A 17737-nucleotide genomic window follows, 5' to 3' on the forward strand; every position below is an offset into this window, starting at 1 on the left:
AATTATTACAACAGTGAAAAGCGTTTTCATAAAATGAAAATTTTACCTGAAGCTCATCGCAACTCTGTTTTGAGAGGTTTCCTTTTGTCGTCAAAAGAAGGCCACGTTTTGACGCTCTGTTACCAAGGTCACTATTATGATGAAATGTTAAGGCCAGGGATTTACTCGTATTTGACGGGGAAACGTGAATGGATGCCCATAGAAGTGAAAATTTCTATAGTTCAGTTGAGCAAAAGTAGCGATCATATTAGGAGTAGGTACTTTCAAGTTCTGGAGTGTATATTTTTTTCTGATTGTGTAAGTACCGAAGGCTTCATTATGGAACTTCAGCGGCATTACCGGGAGATATGGGCGAGCACAGAAGCATCGCCTGATGGGACTCGAAGGCAGAAGCAGAATAGATGGACAGAACGACTCTCTTAGAGCTCCTCTGAGACTGGATCTCGACTTAGAGGGCCATTTTGGAAGTGTGTTATGACCTGAGTGCATCAGTCCAGACGCCGCCGAGATAGTGAGTTCAAAAGCCCACGTCTGAGTTTCTAGAATTTCACAAATGTATAAAAGTTATAATACCGGACCTAATACAAGACCTTGTGAAACCCCAGCCTTCATATATGTATTTTAATTCTGAGTAGTCATTATCTTGTATTATTCTAAATGCTCTATTTGTACCTATAGGATTTTAGCAATTTTTTAGTTAACATTTTTCTTTTTTCCCAAATAAAACCTTGACGCCAGAGTGTATCGAAAGCTCTTCTAATATCAAAAACAAAATGAAAATCAAAATGCTCGGAGTAAACTATCTTTATTTCACCAAAATAAAACACCAATTAAAATACACTTTAAAATATTAAATGTTATGGATAGAGTTATTTGTATAATATATTATTCGTACACACGCGGCCAGCCTCTAATAAACTCTATCGCCTTACACACAAGGTCGATATTGGCTCCGTCCGTTTATTGTCAACATTATTGTCACATTTTCCTCAGACCGCGTCACAATCTTAATTAATTTAACATTAATTAATTTACGATTAAATAGTTTAGAGGTATTCCAAGCTATCGAAAGCATTAGTAACTATTTTTCAATAAATTATACGGTTTGAACGTTTAATCTTTTTAACGATTTATTTTTATTGTATTGGTTTTAGAAAGAAATCGATTATTTTGTCTGTGGATTTTACCGTGCTTGTATGTACTAATTACTTTTTCTTAATTATTATCTAATATTGTGTTAATGTTTTGTCATTTTCGATAACTTGAAATCCCTAGAACAACATTTATAATTTTCTTACATGATATGATTACTTCATAATATGTCGGTTAGGCAAGATACATTCGTTTAAGATTATACCAAGATATGTAAACGACAAACTATTTAAGTACATACAATAAAAATTTTCGAGTTTAGTCCGTTAATCGAAAACATCTAGTTATTTTGCAATACGCCATTCACAAATGCTACACAATATTACTTATATATGACAAATATTATGACAGTAAAAATAATTCATTACACCGGGTACAGACGTGTCATATTGAGCTGTGATGTGTCCAATGTTCATGTCATGATAAGTTTCGTTATTGGGCTATAGCTATTTAAGCTTGTGTACCCTTAGGTACAATATAATGTCGTCGGCTTGTCGTTGTACTCATCATCTCCTTTTCCTTTTTTCCAATTCTATTATTAATTATTACTTTTCCCATCGTTCTATCATTTGACATCTACTCCTTTTCCACGCACTCTCTCAAAGAGATGATTGCCTTTCTTTCTCTCTTTTTGGCCTTTCTCTTCTCATATGTCCATCCACTTGCAATTTCATAATTCTTCTGGCAATATGAGTTTCATCCCTTCGAATCATAAAATCACAAACCAAGTTAACCTTTTATTCCTCAACTTTTTCGTCACTAGCGCTATTTTCAGACCTCCCCTTATATTCATTCCTTATTTTACCTATCAAAGTCATATCACATCACATATCCACACCAACATACCCATTTCATTTGCATGAATTATTTTATAATACGTTTATTTTACTGCCAACTTTCATATCCATACATCACGACAGTGGTTTTCAAAATTTTCAACGTCTATTTAATTTTGATTTACTTATATTTGTTTTCTCATCGCATAAAAACACAAGTAAAGTTTGCAATATGATTTTCGTCCCTTCGAATCACATGCCTATACCAAGCTAGCCTTTCACTTAACTTTATCGTCACTGACGCTACTTTCACACCTCCTTTTATATTCCTAATTTTACCAATACTTTTTTTTTCAAAGGTTTTGTCGTTGTTTCACTCGAAGTTGGATTGACGATCGGCGTCCGCATGCCTCGATCTTTGTTACGTTCCACACTGGTCGTAGCATATCAACGTCTATTAATTTTTCATTTACTCATATTTGTTTTGTTATTGCACATTAAGAACAGAACAGATAAAAGCTAACACTTCTTGGTTCCAAAATTTATATCCTCCTTTAATTTATAAATAAAACTTTGATAGAAATTTAAATTATTTTATGATTAACCATAATTTCAAGTACAATATTATTGATCGTAAGCCAAAAGCTTACATATTTATAACGTTATCAGTTATAAGCCCTTTAAACCCAAAATAAAAATTTACTTTAGATAAAATAACACCTGTAAACTCCGCTAATGCTACCGGAAATATTTTCTACCATGACACCTCAATATGACAATACGTAAGCCCAGCAAAAAGCTATGGAATATATTGATATAGAAAATCATATTATATATAAATATAAATAAAATGTATATACGTTTTATATATCGCTAAATGCGTAGGATAGGACTGTTTGTCCGTCAATAAATAGAAGTTTAATGGAATTTGACTATAGCTTAAAGCCGTAAAATACATATGTTATATAAGTTAAAGCCAATGTTATAGTCTGTGAGGTTATGTCGACGAACTCAGTCGTTTAGTTTGTCGTGTCCACGATTCGCCATTCATTTTCATCTTGCGTTTTATTTTGTCGCATGTGTGTTATGCTTTTGTCTCTAATGCTGTGTGACTTATGACTTCGTATGACATATACATAAGATCAATAGGATAGTTGACTCATATCATATCAAAGGAGATGGTCCAAAATTGTATGGAGCCCAGGATCAGTCATTGTCCCTAGCGGAAATAAATGAAAATATTTTATTTACTATTTTTGAGTATACAAATCTACGAATTTACTTTAATTCTTTCGAAATAATATTCATTATCTCCCAAGAAATGCGACACTAATAAGGGTATAATAATGGCGGATTGATGACGTTTTCAATGCAGTAGTCGTTTTGACGTTTGCTGTCAATTGTCATGTCATAGATGCTTTAAGGGCGCCATCTTGTTATAATTCAAAAACTTGGGTTATAATTTTATTTATTTCTTTTTATTTAGTTAGATTTATTCACTTGTTTAGATTTTAGTAAAAACTTTGTATTTTATAAATTTTAATGATATGGTGTACAAGAGTGGATCTGAATTGGACCATATCCTTTAACTTAGACTGTATAATTTTGAGTAGTACTTGCATGGAATAAGGATTTCATTGGGTTTTATAAAAAACTTAATTTAGAAATAATGTATTTATTGAATTTTTTCAAACGTCAAAAACGCTGTCGTCCATTTTGTGACGTTACGATGTTAATTGGTGTCACTAAAAGAATAAACGTCAAACTAATTTACCAGCTAGTAATAATAATAATAATTTATTTGCTGAAACTGTGGGTTACAATGGTTCTTACACTATAGAAAAAAAAGTTCCAACACAATTTACCGTGTAAAATAATTTTTCCAAACACTCCGTTTGGTTAAGTTTTAGGTTTTAAGGTAGTGTTTAAGTTTATTTAATATTACATAAGTTCATTAATTAATAGTTAAGTTCATTAAGTAACACAAACTTCTGGATCGTTGGTAAAGTTTTTACAAATAATCGAAGTTTTCCAAAAACCACGTAACTGCGTGAAATATCCGAGTATTGATTTTGAACGCATGACAGCACGCTAATACCGTATCTTTGATGTATGCTAGTTAACATATACGAAATTGAGATTATTTATCTATGTAATATATAATGGGTTTAGTATTTTAATTGGTTGTTAGTAAAGATCAAAATGGTATATATGTCAGCTGTGTAGACGCAAGACGAGAACGAAAGATCACGGGTGAACACGCCAAAAACGAACACGTCAATAGATATAGACAATTAATATATAACTAGCACATAATAGTTAACAACATCCTTACATTCTAACTCATCTATACATACCATTTAGTGTTGTTGAGTAGTCATTTCTGCTAATCTGCTCACATCTGTGCATAGCTTTAGGATTGGTAGGATTTTTGGTAGGGGTTATGGTAGGATTTTTGGTAGGATTTGCGCGTCGCGGTAGAAATTGAGAAAATATATAGTTTTTAAAATAACCTTGTCACTGAGACATGAATATTATTCCATTCCTTCCTATCAATTAGTTGTTATTGAGCTACAGTCCCTTCTCACTTGGATTATTGAACTACGAAAATCGAAATATTGTTAAAAAATTCATTACACTACAATCCGCAGTTTAGGTCGTTATAATTTGTAAACCAGTCAAACTTGTACACAATCATATTAATATATAATCTACTGAAATACTATTATTAGTATTTCGTTAAAAGACTCGAAGACGAAAATTTTATTTTTCCCTGAAGTTATGCGAACATACTCGACTGGTAATATTTTGGCCTAATGTCAGTTGAACTTTTTAATGCCGGAAAACATTTTCATTTGTGATTTTAAATTTTGTGATCTTCTAAAATTCCGAAATAGAATAGATTTGTAAAATTTCAACAATTTGGTTAACTCAAAGCAAGTCATGATGTTGAGTTTGTAGGTATAATTTTTATTAAAAAAAGCATACGCGTTTAACTTACCCGCAGGGAAATGTTAGAAAACTTCAGCAACACTTTACAATTCAGTAAACCACTCCAAAAAGTATTTCCATCCGTATCATATACATCTAAAATTCATACAAGAGTAGATAGGTTGACAAGGCGCGACGCGCTTTCTACGAGTAATATACAAATAGGTAACTAACTTGAAACATTTAAATGTAGTTAAAGCATTTATCTGCCGGCTCGGCTGAGCGAATTTAGCCCTTTTACACACGCAATAAAGTCTACTCTTCCACAGTAACCGCCCACCGATACCGACTTAGCCGTCCTTTAGGCTGTTGGAATATATTACAGGATAATCTTAGTTCCTAATCACAACGACAGTTATACATATGTGTAGACATTCAAACTACGTGATCGTTTTAATTGTATATTATATAATTCAGCATATAATATAGCAACAATTATCAATTTTGAGAATAACCATGTCTTAATTATATTACATAATCTTAATGCGATTTCTAGGTAGGATATTGCATTGGGGTAACACGAAAACTATATGGGCAACACTTAAATTGAGCTATTTAAAGGAAAGGCCGTAAGTCTTTAGTCGATAACTCCGAGAATTATGAGTCGTTAATAAATACATGTTAGATATTTGCAGAAAGTTCCTATAGTATTGAACTTATTGTGTAAAATAAAAAAAAATATTTATTTAAGTAATAAAATTACTTAAACCACTACCTTTACTAAGATTTTTTAAAAGAGATCTTTATATTATTTATTGTCAGACTACATCTTGTATTATTGTCAATTTTTATTATCGTATATTGTAAAAATACTGAATTTAAGTACTTTTAATAATGTAAATATAGGTTTATTTTTAATTAATCAACTGAATATTATTAAAAAATGTATATAATTACTCATTCAAAAATACATCAAATGTAATTTAATGTCATCATGTGGTTAGATATTTAAATTAATTCAATTATTGTTTTGCTACATTTACTAATTAAGTACAACAATATCTATATAAAATCAGTAACCAAATACGCTGTACAAAATAGACTTAAAATTAATTCACTTATAAATTATAATATAATAACTTAATTGACAAAATTAATATACAAAGCTTTTTTATCTATACAATAACGTATAGCCATTACATATACACAATAAGTTATAGAAAGAATTATAAAACATTAACAAAAAGTTAATTCCCTTGTTATCTTTAACTAAAATGCTTAATATTATAAATAAATTTTTCTTCCACGAGCCGTCCGTCGGGCTCTCACAGAGTCCCGTGAAAATTAAAAAAGAACAACATAAATATCTACAAAATATTATACATAATAGACTGGCGAATCCAAAAAAATGTTTTCAATACTTGAATTACTTGTACTTGCACAATTTTCAATATATATACGCCGTTATTTTTGGAGTTTACTCCTTAAGAATCGATTTTTCATATACAGCTCCCGGTATGAAAAAATATGGGCAGTAAAATTCGATGAACGAATGACAGCGTTACGTTTTTTGTGCGCAACCTATTCTGCGCACCTTTCACATGTGTGCACCGCCAACAGTGTGCACACGCCAACAGCATGTGCACACTGTTGGCGGGCGCGCATGCCGCGGCCTGCTGCTCCTCAGTTGCGCACCTTTCACTTTTCAGGCGTATGTATTGAGACGTACATAGTGTATGCTACAAGGCAACATACATCTATTTAGACAGTCGATCTGAGAGAGTAAACTCCATTCGTGCGTCGGATTTGACACACACTTTTTTTTTAAATATACTTACAATACTAATAAATATTGAATTGAATTTTTAAATACAATAATATAATCATCTACAATTTTTTTTTGGGTAAAACGTTATTTTTTTTATTATCCATTTATTGTCATCTTGTAGTCTCGGAAATTGACAGTTCCCAGTTTGTTCAATTAAAAATTGATTAATAATTGATCTTAATAATTTTATATTATAATAAATTTTATTCAATAGAATTAAAAGTAAACATTATTGTCGACTCAAACCTGAAAAGGTTACACATTTCTAAGCCAGCCTAAAACTGGCACGAGGGAAAATCTTAATTCTATAAAAATACAATCTTAAAATTGGGATTCAAAATCGCGTATCTACAGACAAAATGCGTTTTATAAATATAAAAATACTGTAATAAGCGGCTGCAAGCTCGGTTTTCTTCAAAAAAAGCGAATAGAGGGATATGGTTTCCGATATGGCCATTTTTAATACTGATAGTGATTTTTTTAACTCAATAGTTTAGGAGCTTGTGGTAAGTTTGATACACTTCATTGTTTGACATATTTTAGGATTATCATACAAATTAAAAAAAAATATAGCAGCTGCCACTTTAAATGTTGATGCAACAGATTTTAGACAACATTTAGATTTCTCCGATTTTCTGATTTTCGTCTTGTGTTTTTTTTTGTATTTCCTTTTGTTTACATGTATTCCTTTGTCTTAAACCATGTATGTTTTATTAGCAAACTAAAAGAAAGCATTTACTCCGATTGAAAACATTAGACAATTTTTAACCGACTTAAAAAAAAGGAGGAGGTTATCAATTCGTCGGAATCTTTTTTTTTTCTTTTAGCGACCTTCTATTGACTGATTCAATACAGTTTTAACTTTTAGCGACGTTATAAACAGCATATTTTTGATTGAATTGTTTATTATTGTACCTACATCAGTGCTTGTAATATCAATGGCACAAGAGTGTATTGAAATTCATAGCGTGTTCAATTTAATTATGGTTCCACAGATAGGACAACGAAAACATATTATGTAATGTAATCGTCTTCTTTAAAAACTTTTTACGTTTAAGTAAGTGTATTAATACCTACGTCAAAAGTACCACAAGCTCCTTAAGTACAATTAATTAATTATAACAATGAATTGGAGTTATTAAAGCCAGAGAAGGTTTTGTACGTAAAGGAGTGTCCCGTATGGAATGTTCTGGATCGTTCTGGTATGTTCTGAGACGTTCTGGATGCGAGTGGCTCAGTAGTAGGGGCCGTATTCGGGGATGTAGTCGAAGTAGGGGTGGTAGAACGTGCGGCGCACCGGTGGTAGCATGACGTCAGAGTAGCGTGAGAACTGTGACACTTGACGACTGCCCGCTTGTGGTTTCCTGTGGACGAAGTCAAAAATTGAGTAATTACGAAAAAATTCTGTCGTAAAAAGCCAAGAGTTGGGTTTATTGTCTTACACTCCGGTTAACAATCGGTACGGTTAACTTCAAATCAGCGCTATTGTTAATCAGCGATTATGAAACGGTGGCTAAATGACGGTCATTAAAGCACTAGTTGGATTTTATAAAACGAACGAAGTGAGTTTTATAGTAGGGACACGAGTTAGTTAAGTTATGCACGTTTCATACTTTATCTAATCTCATGAAATAGGAACTTAACAAACTAAACAATTTCTACAAATTCAAAGCTAAAATGCACTTAAAATATAAATTTGTAATTAAATTAATAATGTAATTCGAGTGGCTCCAAAATTATATTACAAAATACAATATTTTTTTAAGTGGCAAAGATTGACACCGGTACAGCCATGTCTTCATTACTGTACTGTTCAAATTGTTAATGAATAAAATTAATTAATTATTTAATTACAATATACCAACTTGAAATTTTAAAATATAAAATATAAACAAAACATTCTTAAAAAATCAAGAACCCATGCTGTACAAAAGACCAAGAACAAAGAGCTCTAACTGTGCTATAATAGTAAAAAAGTTATATTATATCACATGATGATGATGACGATGATGATGATGATGATGATGATGATGATGATGATGATGATGATGATGATGATGATGATGATGATAATGATGATGATGATGATGATGACGATGATGATTATGATAATGATGATGCTGATAAAGATGATGATGATGATGATGATTATGACTATGCTAATGATGTTTTTTATTTTTTTTTTATTCTTTACAAGTTAGCCCTTGACTACAATCTCACCTGATGGTAAGTGATGATGCAGTCTAAGATGGAAGCGGGCTAACTTGTTAGGAGGAGGATGAAAATCCACACCCCTTTCGCTTTCTACACGACATCGTACCGGAACGCTAAATCGCTTGATGATGATGATGGATGATGATGATGATGGTGATGATGATGATGATGATAATGATGATGATGTGATGATGAAGTACTCACTTCCCGTGCCTGGCAGCGGGCTCGTCGGCTGCATACTCCAGCTGCTGCAGCTCACTCGGCTCTTGCTCCCCGTATGTTCCGTATACGTAGTCCTCGTTACTGCAACATTGATAGCATTGCTATACTTTGAGTTTGAGTCTATACTAAAACTCAAACTCTTAAATAGCTCAAAAGATATAGAAGAGTAAATGTATCTAAGATTGACAATATTTAGTTGTAAAATGTTCTTCGAGTTTGTTTTTTTTTGTCTGGCATTACGCTGAAACTATCGAGCGAATTAAAAAAAAAACTGAGCACGATTTGAGATCATAATACAATGACGGTTATACTCAGACCAATTATAGAGGGACCTGTATCGCACTCATAGTCACGAACAAAATTGTCTCTAATTTTCTGAGGAAATCAAGCTTAGGTTTGGTATATATCTTATACTAAACTAGAAGTTTTTGCCCGTTTTCTACACCATTCAATTACACAAAATGGTATTTTTACGGAGCACTTTAACCGACGAACTCGATTACAACTATTTAACATTGATTCTATAGATACAGTTTTTATAATCGCATTAGATCATTGATCATATACTTTGACAGAAAAGTAACGTCTAGCCAGGCAGGTCCCATACAATAATTGGTCTGAGCGGTTATAGGATACTTTTCGTCGCGAAAATAAAATCTGAGCCTGAAGGGGGTGAAATAGGGTTGTTTTTGAGTTATAACTATTTATTATTTCAACAACATAATCTTCTACTATATAAAAATAAGCCGGGTTTTCCTTCCTGACGCTGTAACTCCAGAACGCACGAACCGATTTCCACGGTTTTGCATTCGTTAAAAAGGTCTCGGGCTCCGTGAGGTTTATAGCAAAGAAAATTCAGGAAAAATTTCAACGTAGGGTAGGGGTAGGGTACAGGTAGTTGAATAAAAATGGGGCGAGCGAGAGCGAATTAGCGGTTGAAAGCAATTTTCTCACGGAATATACTTATAAAATAAAAATATTTTTTCTTTATTTATTACCAGATACTATAACAGTATCTGTGCCAAAAATTTTTGAATAATACTTTTCTTGTACAAAAATATACTATAAAATTCGACATGATTGATGTTTATAGGTCCTCGATAAAAACTCTTGAAGCGCGTTATAAAATAATAAAGCGCCATCTGTTGGCAACCACAAACCCATTTGCATTTTTTTTTACAGCTGACGCCGCGCGGTTTCACCCGTGTGGTTCCCGTTCCCGTAGGAATACGGGAATAATATATAGCCTATAGCCTTCCTCGATAAATAGGCTATCTAACACTGAAAGAATTTTTCAAATCGGACCAGTTATTCCTGAGATTAGCGCGATCAACCAAAGAAACAAACTCTTCAGCTGTTTAGATTAGTAGAGAACACCTATAACCGTCCAACTTTCCATACAGAAAGAATATTTGGATAAATGCCTCTCGATACCTCTATAATATAAACTAGCGGACGCCCGCGACTTCGTCGTAAAAATCGCTGTGAACTTTTTTCCCTATTTATACACACGCCAATTTTCATAAAAATGTGTTATTTACCCTATTTCACTCCCTGTTTTTTTTATTTATTTTGGCCTGTTTTATATTAAATCAATAAATTTATAACCATTACCCACTTTAAAACAAATACTAAATCGATGGTAGGCAATAATTCGTATCCCTGTGACATTTTTTTTAAAATTCTATACAAGTTAGTCCTTGACTACAATCTCGCGTGATGGTAAGTGATGATGCAGTCTAAGATGGTAGCGGGCTAACTTGTTAGGAGGAGGATGAAAATCCACACCCTTTCGGTTTCTACACGGCATCGTACCGGAACGCTAAATCGCTTGCCGGTACGTCTTTGCCGGTAGGCTGGTAACTAGCCACGGCCGAAGCCTCCTACCAGCCAGACCTGGACTAATTAAGAAAACCTCATTCTGCCCAGCCGGGGATCGAACCCAGGACCTCCGTTTTGTAAATCCTATAATCCTAGTCTATACTAATATTATAAAACTGAAGAGTTTGTTTGATTGAACGTGCTAATCTAAGGAACTACTGGTCCGATTTCAAAAATTCTTTCAGTGTTACATAGCCCATTTATCGAGGAAGGCTATAGGCTATATATTATCCCCGTATTCCTGCGGGAACGGGAACCACGCGGGTGAAACCGCGTGACGTCAGCTAGTATAGTATAAAATCTATGGGTCCGTGAGGTAAGACGGGCTTGAATCAAGAATGTAGACATTTTGCATAAAACATTAAGCACACACCCGTTCTTCGCGAGCGTCTTAAAACTTTGTGCTGAAAAATTGTTTGAATATCTTTTCCACAAGCTCTCAGCTTAAAACTTGCCTTCGTCTTGTAAACTTTTTTAATACAATAATTTTGTCGAACAAGGGGTGGAAATTAAAAAGATTGTCTTTTAGATTGAAATTCTCGTTGGCTTAAATAATGGTATGGGAAATTGGATTTTTAGACAATTTTTTGGAGTGTACTCCTTAAGAATCGATGTAATATGAATCCGGTATGAAAAAAACATGGGCAGTAAAATTCGATGAACGAATGACAGCGTTACGTTTTTTGTGCGCAACCTATTCTGCGCACTGTGCACACCTTTGCGCACCTTTGCGCACCTTTCACTATTCAGGCGTCAGTATTGAGACGTACATAGTGTATGCTGCGGGGCAACATACACCTATTTAGACAGTCGATCTGAATGAGTAAACTCCATTCGTGCGTCGGATTTGACACTTTTTTTAATTTTATACAAGTTAGCCTTCTCACCTGATGGTAACTTGGTAAGTGATGATGTAATCTTGGATGTAAGAGTAACTTGTAAGGAGTAGGATGAAAATTCACAACCCTTTCGGTTTTTACACGACATTGTATCGGAACACTAAATAGTACAACTAGAAATGTGTTTTTTTTATTCATTACAAGTGCCCTTGATTACAATCTCAGCTGATGGTAAGTGACGATGCAATCTAAGATAGAAGCGGGCTAACCTGTTAGGAGTAAGATGAAAATCCACACCCCTTTCGGTTTCTACAAGACATCGTACCGAAACATTAAATCGCTATGCGGTACGTCTTTGTCGGTAGGGTGGTAGCCTCCCACCAGTCAACTAATTAGGAAAACCTGAATCGGTCCAGCATAGGATCGAACCCAATAAATCCACCGCGCATACCACTGCGCCACGGAGGCTTTCAACAACTATGTAACTTCTATATCAAAATTCTGAAGCAACAAGTACTTTTATTTTGTGCTTGGATTTCATTTAACGTTACAAAGGCAACATCAAAAGTTAATCGTGATCCCCTAAACTAATTGCTTTCATGAAAAGCGTGGGCTGAGAGCTCATTAATCTTGACTCGTGATTTTTCATCTTATGATTGGAATGTAAACAAGAGAGGCATGATTGATTGCCAGCAACCAGTGGCAGGGGGCTTCGGCCGTGGCTATGTACCTACCGATTGGGATTTATTTTGAGTGCCCTTTGTTATTTAAAACTAGCGGTCTAGCTCTTTAATCCAGCCCTTACAGTAGTATCGCTGTAAAAATGGATACTCTTCTCCCGTTTTCCCAACATTTCCCTTCACTGCTCGGCTCCTATTGATCGTAGCGTGATGAAAAGTATACTTTAACCTGCCCAGGAGTATGAAGAACAATTGTACCAAGTTTCGTCAAAATCCGTGGAGTAGTTTTTGTTTCTATAACGAACGTACAGACTGACAGAAAGACAGTCAGACAGACAGACAAAAATTTTACTGATTACATTTTTTGCATCAGTATCGATCACTAATCACCCCCTGGTGGTTATTTTAGAAATATGTTTCATGTTCTAAAAGATACCAATATACTCACGAACGTACATAAGCGGAAACTAAAGAATTATTTTTTGGGACAGCCTGTGTAGCGTCGCAGCACCGGTTCACTCACACTTTTTTTTTTAACTACCCTATAATGTTTATTCTTGGTATTTATCCTCTTCTGTTTGTTAATCTGTTTATTTATCCTCTTCTGTTTGTTAATAATGTTCTGTTTCTTCCTAAATATTGTATTTATTGTATGCAATAATAACCAGTGCACAGTAAAACTAACTGTGGTTTGTGTTGCACTATGGTTAGGCTTAATTTCAATGTGTTGTTTGTTAAATAATAATAAATAAAAAAAAAATGTACAGAATTGACCTCTCTACAGATTTCTTATAAGTATAGATAAATAAAATAGCCTTTATTAATGAAGATTTTAGGTACAGATTTTAGGTACAGTTAAATTATGTCCCTAATCTTATTGTGCCTCATGGCAAAGGCCTCCTCCAGCTCCCGCCAGTGCAGTCCAGTCTTCTCCAGAATGGGCCAGCTGTAAGTTTCAGTCTTTTTGTATATATCGAGAAGATTGACTGTTATCTCACCTGACCTTAATTGGCGATGTAACCTGCCATTTTGGACCGACTTTTGGTAAATTATACAACATCGTTACGAGACTTTGTACCAGAAAAAGGTACATACAAGTAGGGGAAGCGAAGAGGAGGTTTTGGGTTGCTGGGTTTCCCATTCTAGCATCTTGGGAGCCCACCGATCGACTCTTTGAAGTAAGTATATTTTACCTACAATTTTAGCATTGGAACTCGTTGAGCTGTGTTGACCGGTTGAAAGCAGAAGTGCCAATGGGCGGGACATGTAGCTCGAAGAGCTGATGGATGGTGTGGTTCTAAGGTAAGTCATTTCATTCTCATTCTCTTACCCTCGTCCAGCCGCGATCTCCTTCAGCTCCTGCTTCTGCTCCGTCTCGAATTTCCGCTGCAGCTCACGCACATGCTCCTGGCGGATGAGTTTCTTCAGTGCCTCGAATCTAAAACAATAGTATTAATTATAGTACAGTCAGTATATTCATGGAAGTATTTTTGGTTTTAATGTAGTGGTAAGATGTACAGAAAAAAGTTTGACGGAAGCGTTCGGGCGTAACTGACTAGTATATCATCATCATTATGTATTAGGGGCGAAGTTTTAGAACGTACAAATGAAACTAGGAACTTGGGTGTTCTAACTGACAGTGACCTTCGGTTCGAAAATTATTTACTTAAAGTAGTCCGAACTTGTTTTTACAAGCTAAAAATTTTATACCGCGTGCGACATTTTCTTGACATACGAGTACGACTTAAGGTTTGCGAGTCTCTAATATTATCAAAATTAAATTACACCGATGCACTGTATGGTCCTGGCTTATTAGCCCGTACTCAACGATTAGTGCAGCGAATACAAAATGCTTGCATTCGGTACTGCTACGACATCCCTCCCAGATCTCACATTTCACCATATATTAATAATGGCAACTTGCTAAATATGGCAGCTAGAAGAAAATTGCACTTGGCAACTCTTTTGTTTGGCGTTCTTAAAGACAAAGAACCAAAATATCTCTTCGATAGATTGGGACTGGACATTGGGACAAAGAGTCTAGCGCCCGTTCTAACAGAGTCTGGACACTGAGAGCACCTCAACACTTTACTGCTGCGTTTCGGGGTAGTTTTAGATACGCTGCCACCAAGTGCTGGAATAATCTACCTCCCCCCATGCGCAATGTCAGTAAGTCCAAAGCCTGGTTTAGGAAATCGGTAAAAAACCTTTTACTTTTACAACAGCAGGGTAAGTAACAATCCCAGGCTCCTCACCTACCCTCTTTAAAAATTAATTAATATTAAATAGTCTCCGGGAAGGTTTTGAGGACCCAATAATTTAATTTTATTTATTTCTACTCTATATTATATTTCTCACTGACAACTACTAATAATTTATTTAACACACTATATATATATATATATATATAAATATAATTATAAAGGTATATATATATAATTATTTATTATGTTCTTATTATTAATTATCAATTAGTAACACTTCTTCTTGTTGTTTCCGCCCGCGTCACCACATGGTTCCACGGAAGACCAGCGCTGCGCTGGTGCATCCATCACTAGCGTAGCACATGCTGAGTGGAGACCATTTTGGTACCACACACATCATTTTTTTGGATTTAATTTAATCATTAGTTTAATATCTTTAAATTATTAGTTTACTATATTTTTAAAATTTCTGTCTTTTGTTTTAGGTATTTGTTGTCTTTTGTGTATTATGTGTGTGTGTGTCCAAATAAAATAATTTTCTTTCTTTCTTTCTTTATTAACAGCCGATGGATGCCCACTTCTGGACATAGGCCTCTTGCAGGGACGTCCTAACAAAACGGTCTCGAGCCGCCAGCATCCAGCGGCTCCCTGCAACTCGCTTGATGTCCTCGGACCACCTAGTGGAGGTAATACTTGGCGAGCGAGCGAGCTATGTTTGGAGTTTTTCTGCGTGAACGAATCAGAAATGAGGAGATCCGCAGAAGAACCAAAGTCACTGACATATATCAGCGAGTCGCGAAGCTGAATTGGCAATGTTCATACCACGTAGTTTGAAGAGCCGATGGACGTTGGGGTCCCAAGGTGCTGGAATGGCGACCCTGCACCGAAAAGCGCAGTTGATGGTCGACTAGTGCATACATAGAAATAAATAGTCGCCTTCGATGATGAGGATGAGGATGCTCCGTCGCATTCTCTCAAAAAAGAAGCAAACTTATGCGTGAATTCTGTTAAGAAACGAGACAAGTCGATTCGATATTCGGTGGTTTTACGCGTGGCCATTTTTACAGAACTGTTGTCAGATGGATCAGGATTTTGTATAAAATGTAATTGAATTGATTATGTCCCGCATTATACTACATCTACCAAAACATAATTAATATGGCGCTGATTGACTTAAAGGTTACCTTAGCTGTAACAAAAGGTTGCCTTACCTGTCCCTCTGAGGAGGCACCATGAAGGTGGGCTGGCCGCGAGGTCGGGAGGGTCCGGAGTAGCGCAGTATCTTGCCTGATGTGTGGGGCACGTTGAGCATGCCGAACATCTAACACAAACAAATAAATAATAAATAAATAAGCCGTTTATTCCATATTTACATTTACATTTCTAGATTACATTTCAAAAGTTGTTAGTAGTTTGTTAGCAAGTTTTCTTAAATTATGTTAGTAATATTTTTTAGTAAGTTCTTATTAAATATGGACCCCTGACATCTTCTTCCACAACTCCCTGTCTTTGCCAGATTTCATCCATTCGTTTCCGGCTATCTGAATGATATCATCAGCCCACCGTCGGATTGGTCTTCCTACATTTCTTTTTCCTAATGGACCTTTCCATCGTGTTGCTTCAATAGTCCATCTTTTGTCCACATATCTTGAGATGTGGCCGGCCCATTTCCATTTAAATGTGTGTGTGTGTGTGTAAATTACATAGATTAATCCTACTTAATTAAAATAAACGCGAAAGTTTGTATGGATGTATGTTTGGATGTTCGTTTAGATGTTTGTTACTCTTTAACGCCGCTACTACTGAAGCAATTTGGCTGAATCTTGGAATGGAATTAGATTTTACTCTGGTTTAACATATAGGCACTGAAAAAATCCATGGATGCCCGAGATTTGCGAAAACTGATGATTTTGATGGTATGAATGTTTGTCATGACGCGCCTCGGCTACTGAACCGTATAACCTGAAATTTGAAGTAGAGATAGGTTATAGGTCTGGATTAACACATAGGCTACTTTTTATCCCGAAAAAATCCATGGTTCCCGGGGGATTTGTGAAAAACTAAATTCCACGCGAAGTCGCGGGCGTCGGTTAGTTATTATTTATATAAGAACTGCCTTATTGAGCCTATAATTTCTGAGCATGGATGTCTTGGGGTCCATTGGTTAAAATCCCTTGATAAGTGTCACAGAGGTAGTAATAGGGTGGCAATGGTAGGCGTCCACTGATCCGCATCGGACGTATCTGACGGATTTTTAATTTTACGGTAGGTAAAATCTGTTCGATGCGATCTGTACGATGCGGATCATTGGACGGCTGCCATAATACAACCTTTTGAACTCTAATTTTGGCTAACAATTTCATTCAATATTTTCATACTTTCATCAGTTGTACCCATTACCAAAGACCACATGATCGCCAATTAATAAACTTCGTTATCCTTTAATTGAACGCCTCTTTCTTTTTAGTATAGAATTTCAAGGTAAGACATTACCTACTCAGTGAAACTGTGCACGCCATTAAGTGTTTCTCCCAGACGTGAAACACCGCTAAAGCATATACACTTATAGAGATTGTAGTACAAGAGACCAACCACGCAAAACAATAGGCTAGTTACCGTTGGTTGCTCTTTCACTCAAAATGCCCCGGAAATGCTGGATTATTTTACATTTTTCTCAATAAAGAAAGAAAGAAAGAAAGAAAAGTTTATTCAGAATACACATCATACAAAGAAAAGAGAGAAAAAAAAACAATAAATTAAATACATTGCAACTTGCATGATGTGATCCTAAAAGGGTCACCACTCAGCATATTGCAGTGTCCGTAAGGATACCGCGCTGATCTTCCGTTTCACAATAAAACATGTAAGTAAAAATATTGTGCAGACAAATACATTCTTTCGAATTTTCACATAATAATTGTTAATGACTAACTTAAATAAATAAAGGAAACTTTCATCTGAGGTATTTTATTATGCGTCCAGATCAGGTAAAAGACATTTGAGCTAAAAA

At 35.1% G+C, this 17737-nt stretch overlaps 1 protein-coding gene across 1 annotated transcript in view; it reads right to left on the reverse strand.

Moving 5' to 3' along the window:
• Positions 1–788: 788 nt before the first annotated feature.
• Positions 789–17737, reverse strand: part of LOC112047370 (uncharacterized) — a 120515-nt gene continuing 103566 nt past the window's right edge. The window contains exons 5-8 of the mRNA XM_024084481.2: positions 15939–16048; positions 13854–13961; positions 9106–9204; positions 789–8051 (exon numbers count right to left, since the gene is read on the reverse strand). Coding sequence (XP_023940249.1) covers positions 7922–8051; positions 9106–9204; positions 13854–13961; positions 15939–16048 — 447 coding nt within the window. The 3' untranslated portion in view covers positions 789–7921. The remainder of the gene's footprint in view (positions 8052–9105; positions 9205–13853; positions 13962–15938; positions 16049–17737) is intronic.

Source organism: Bicyclus anynana, chromosome 25 (assembly GCF_947172395.1).
Source record: "Bicyclus anynana chromosome 25, ilBicAnyn1.1, whole genome shotgun sequence".
NCBI lineage: Eukaryota > Metazoa > Arthropoda > Insecta > Lepidoptera > Nymphalidae > Bicyclus > Bicyclus anynana.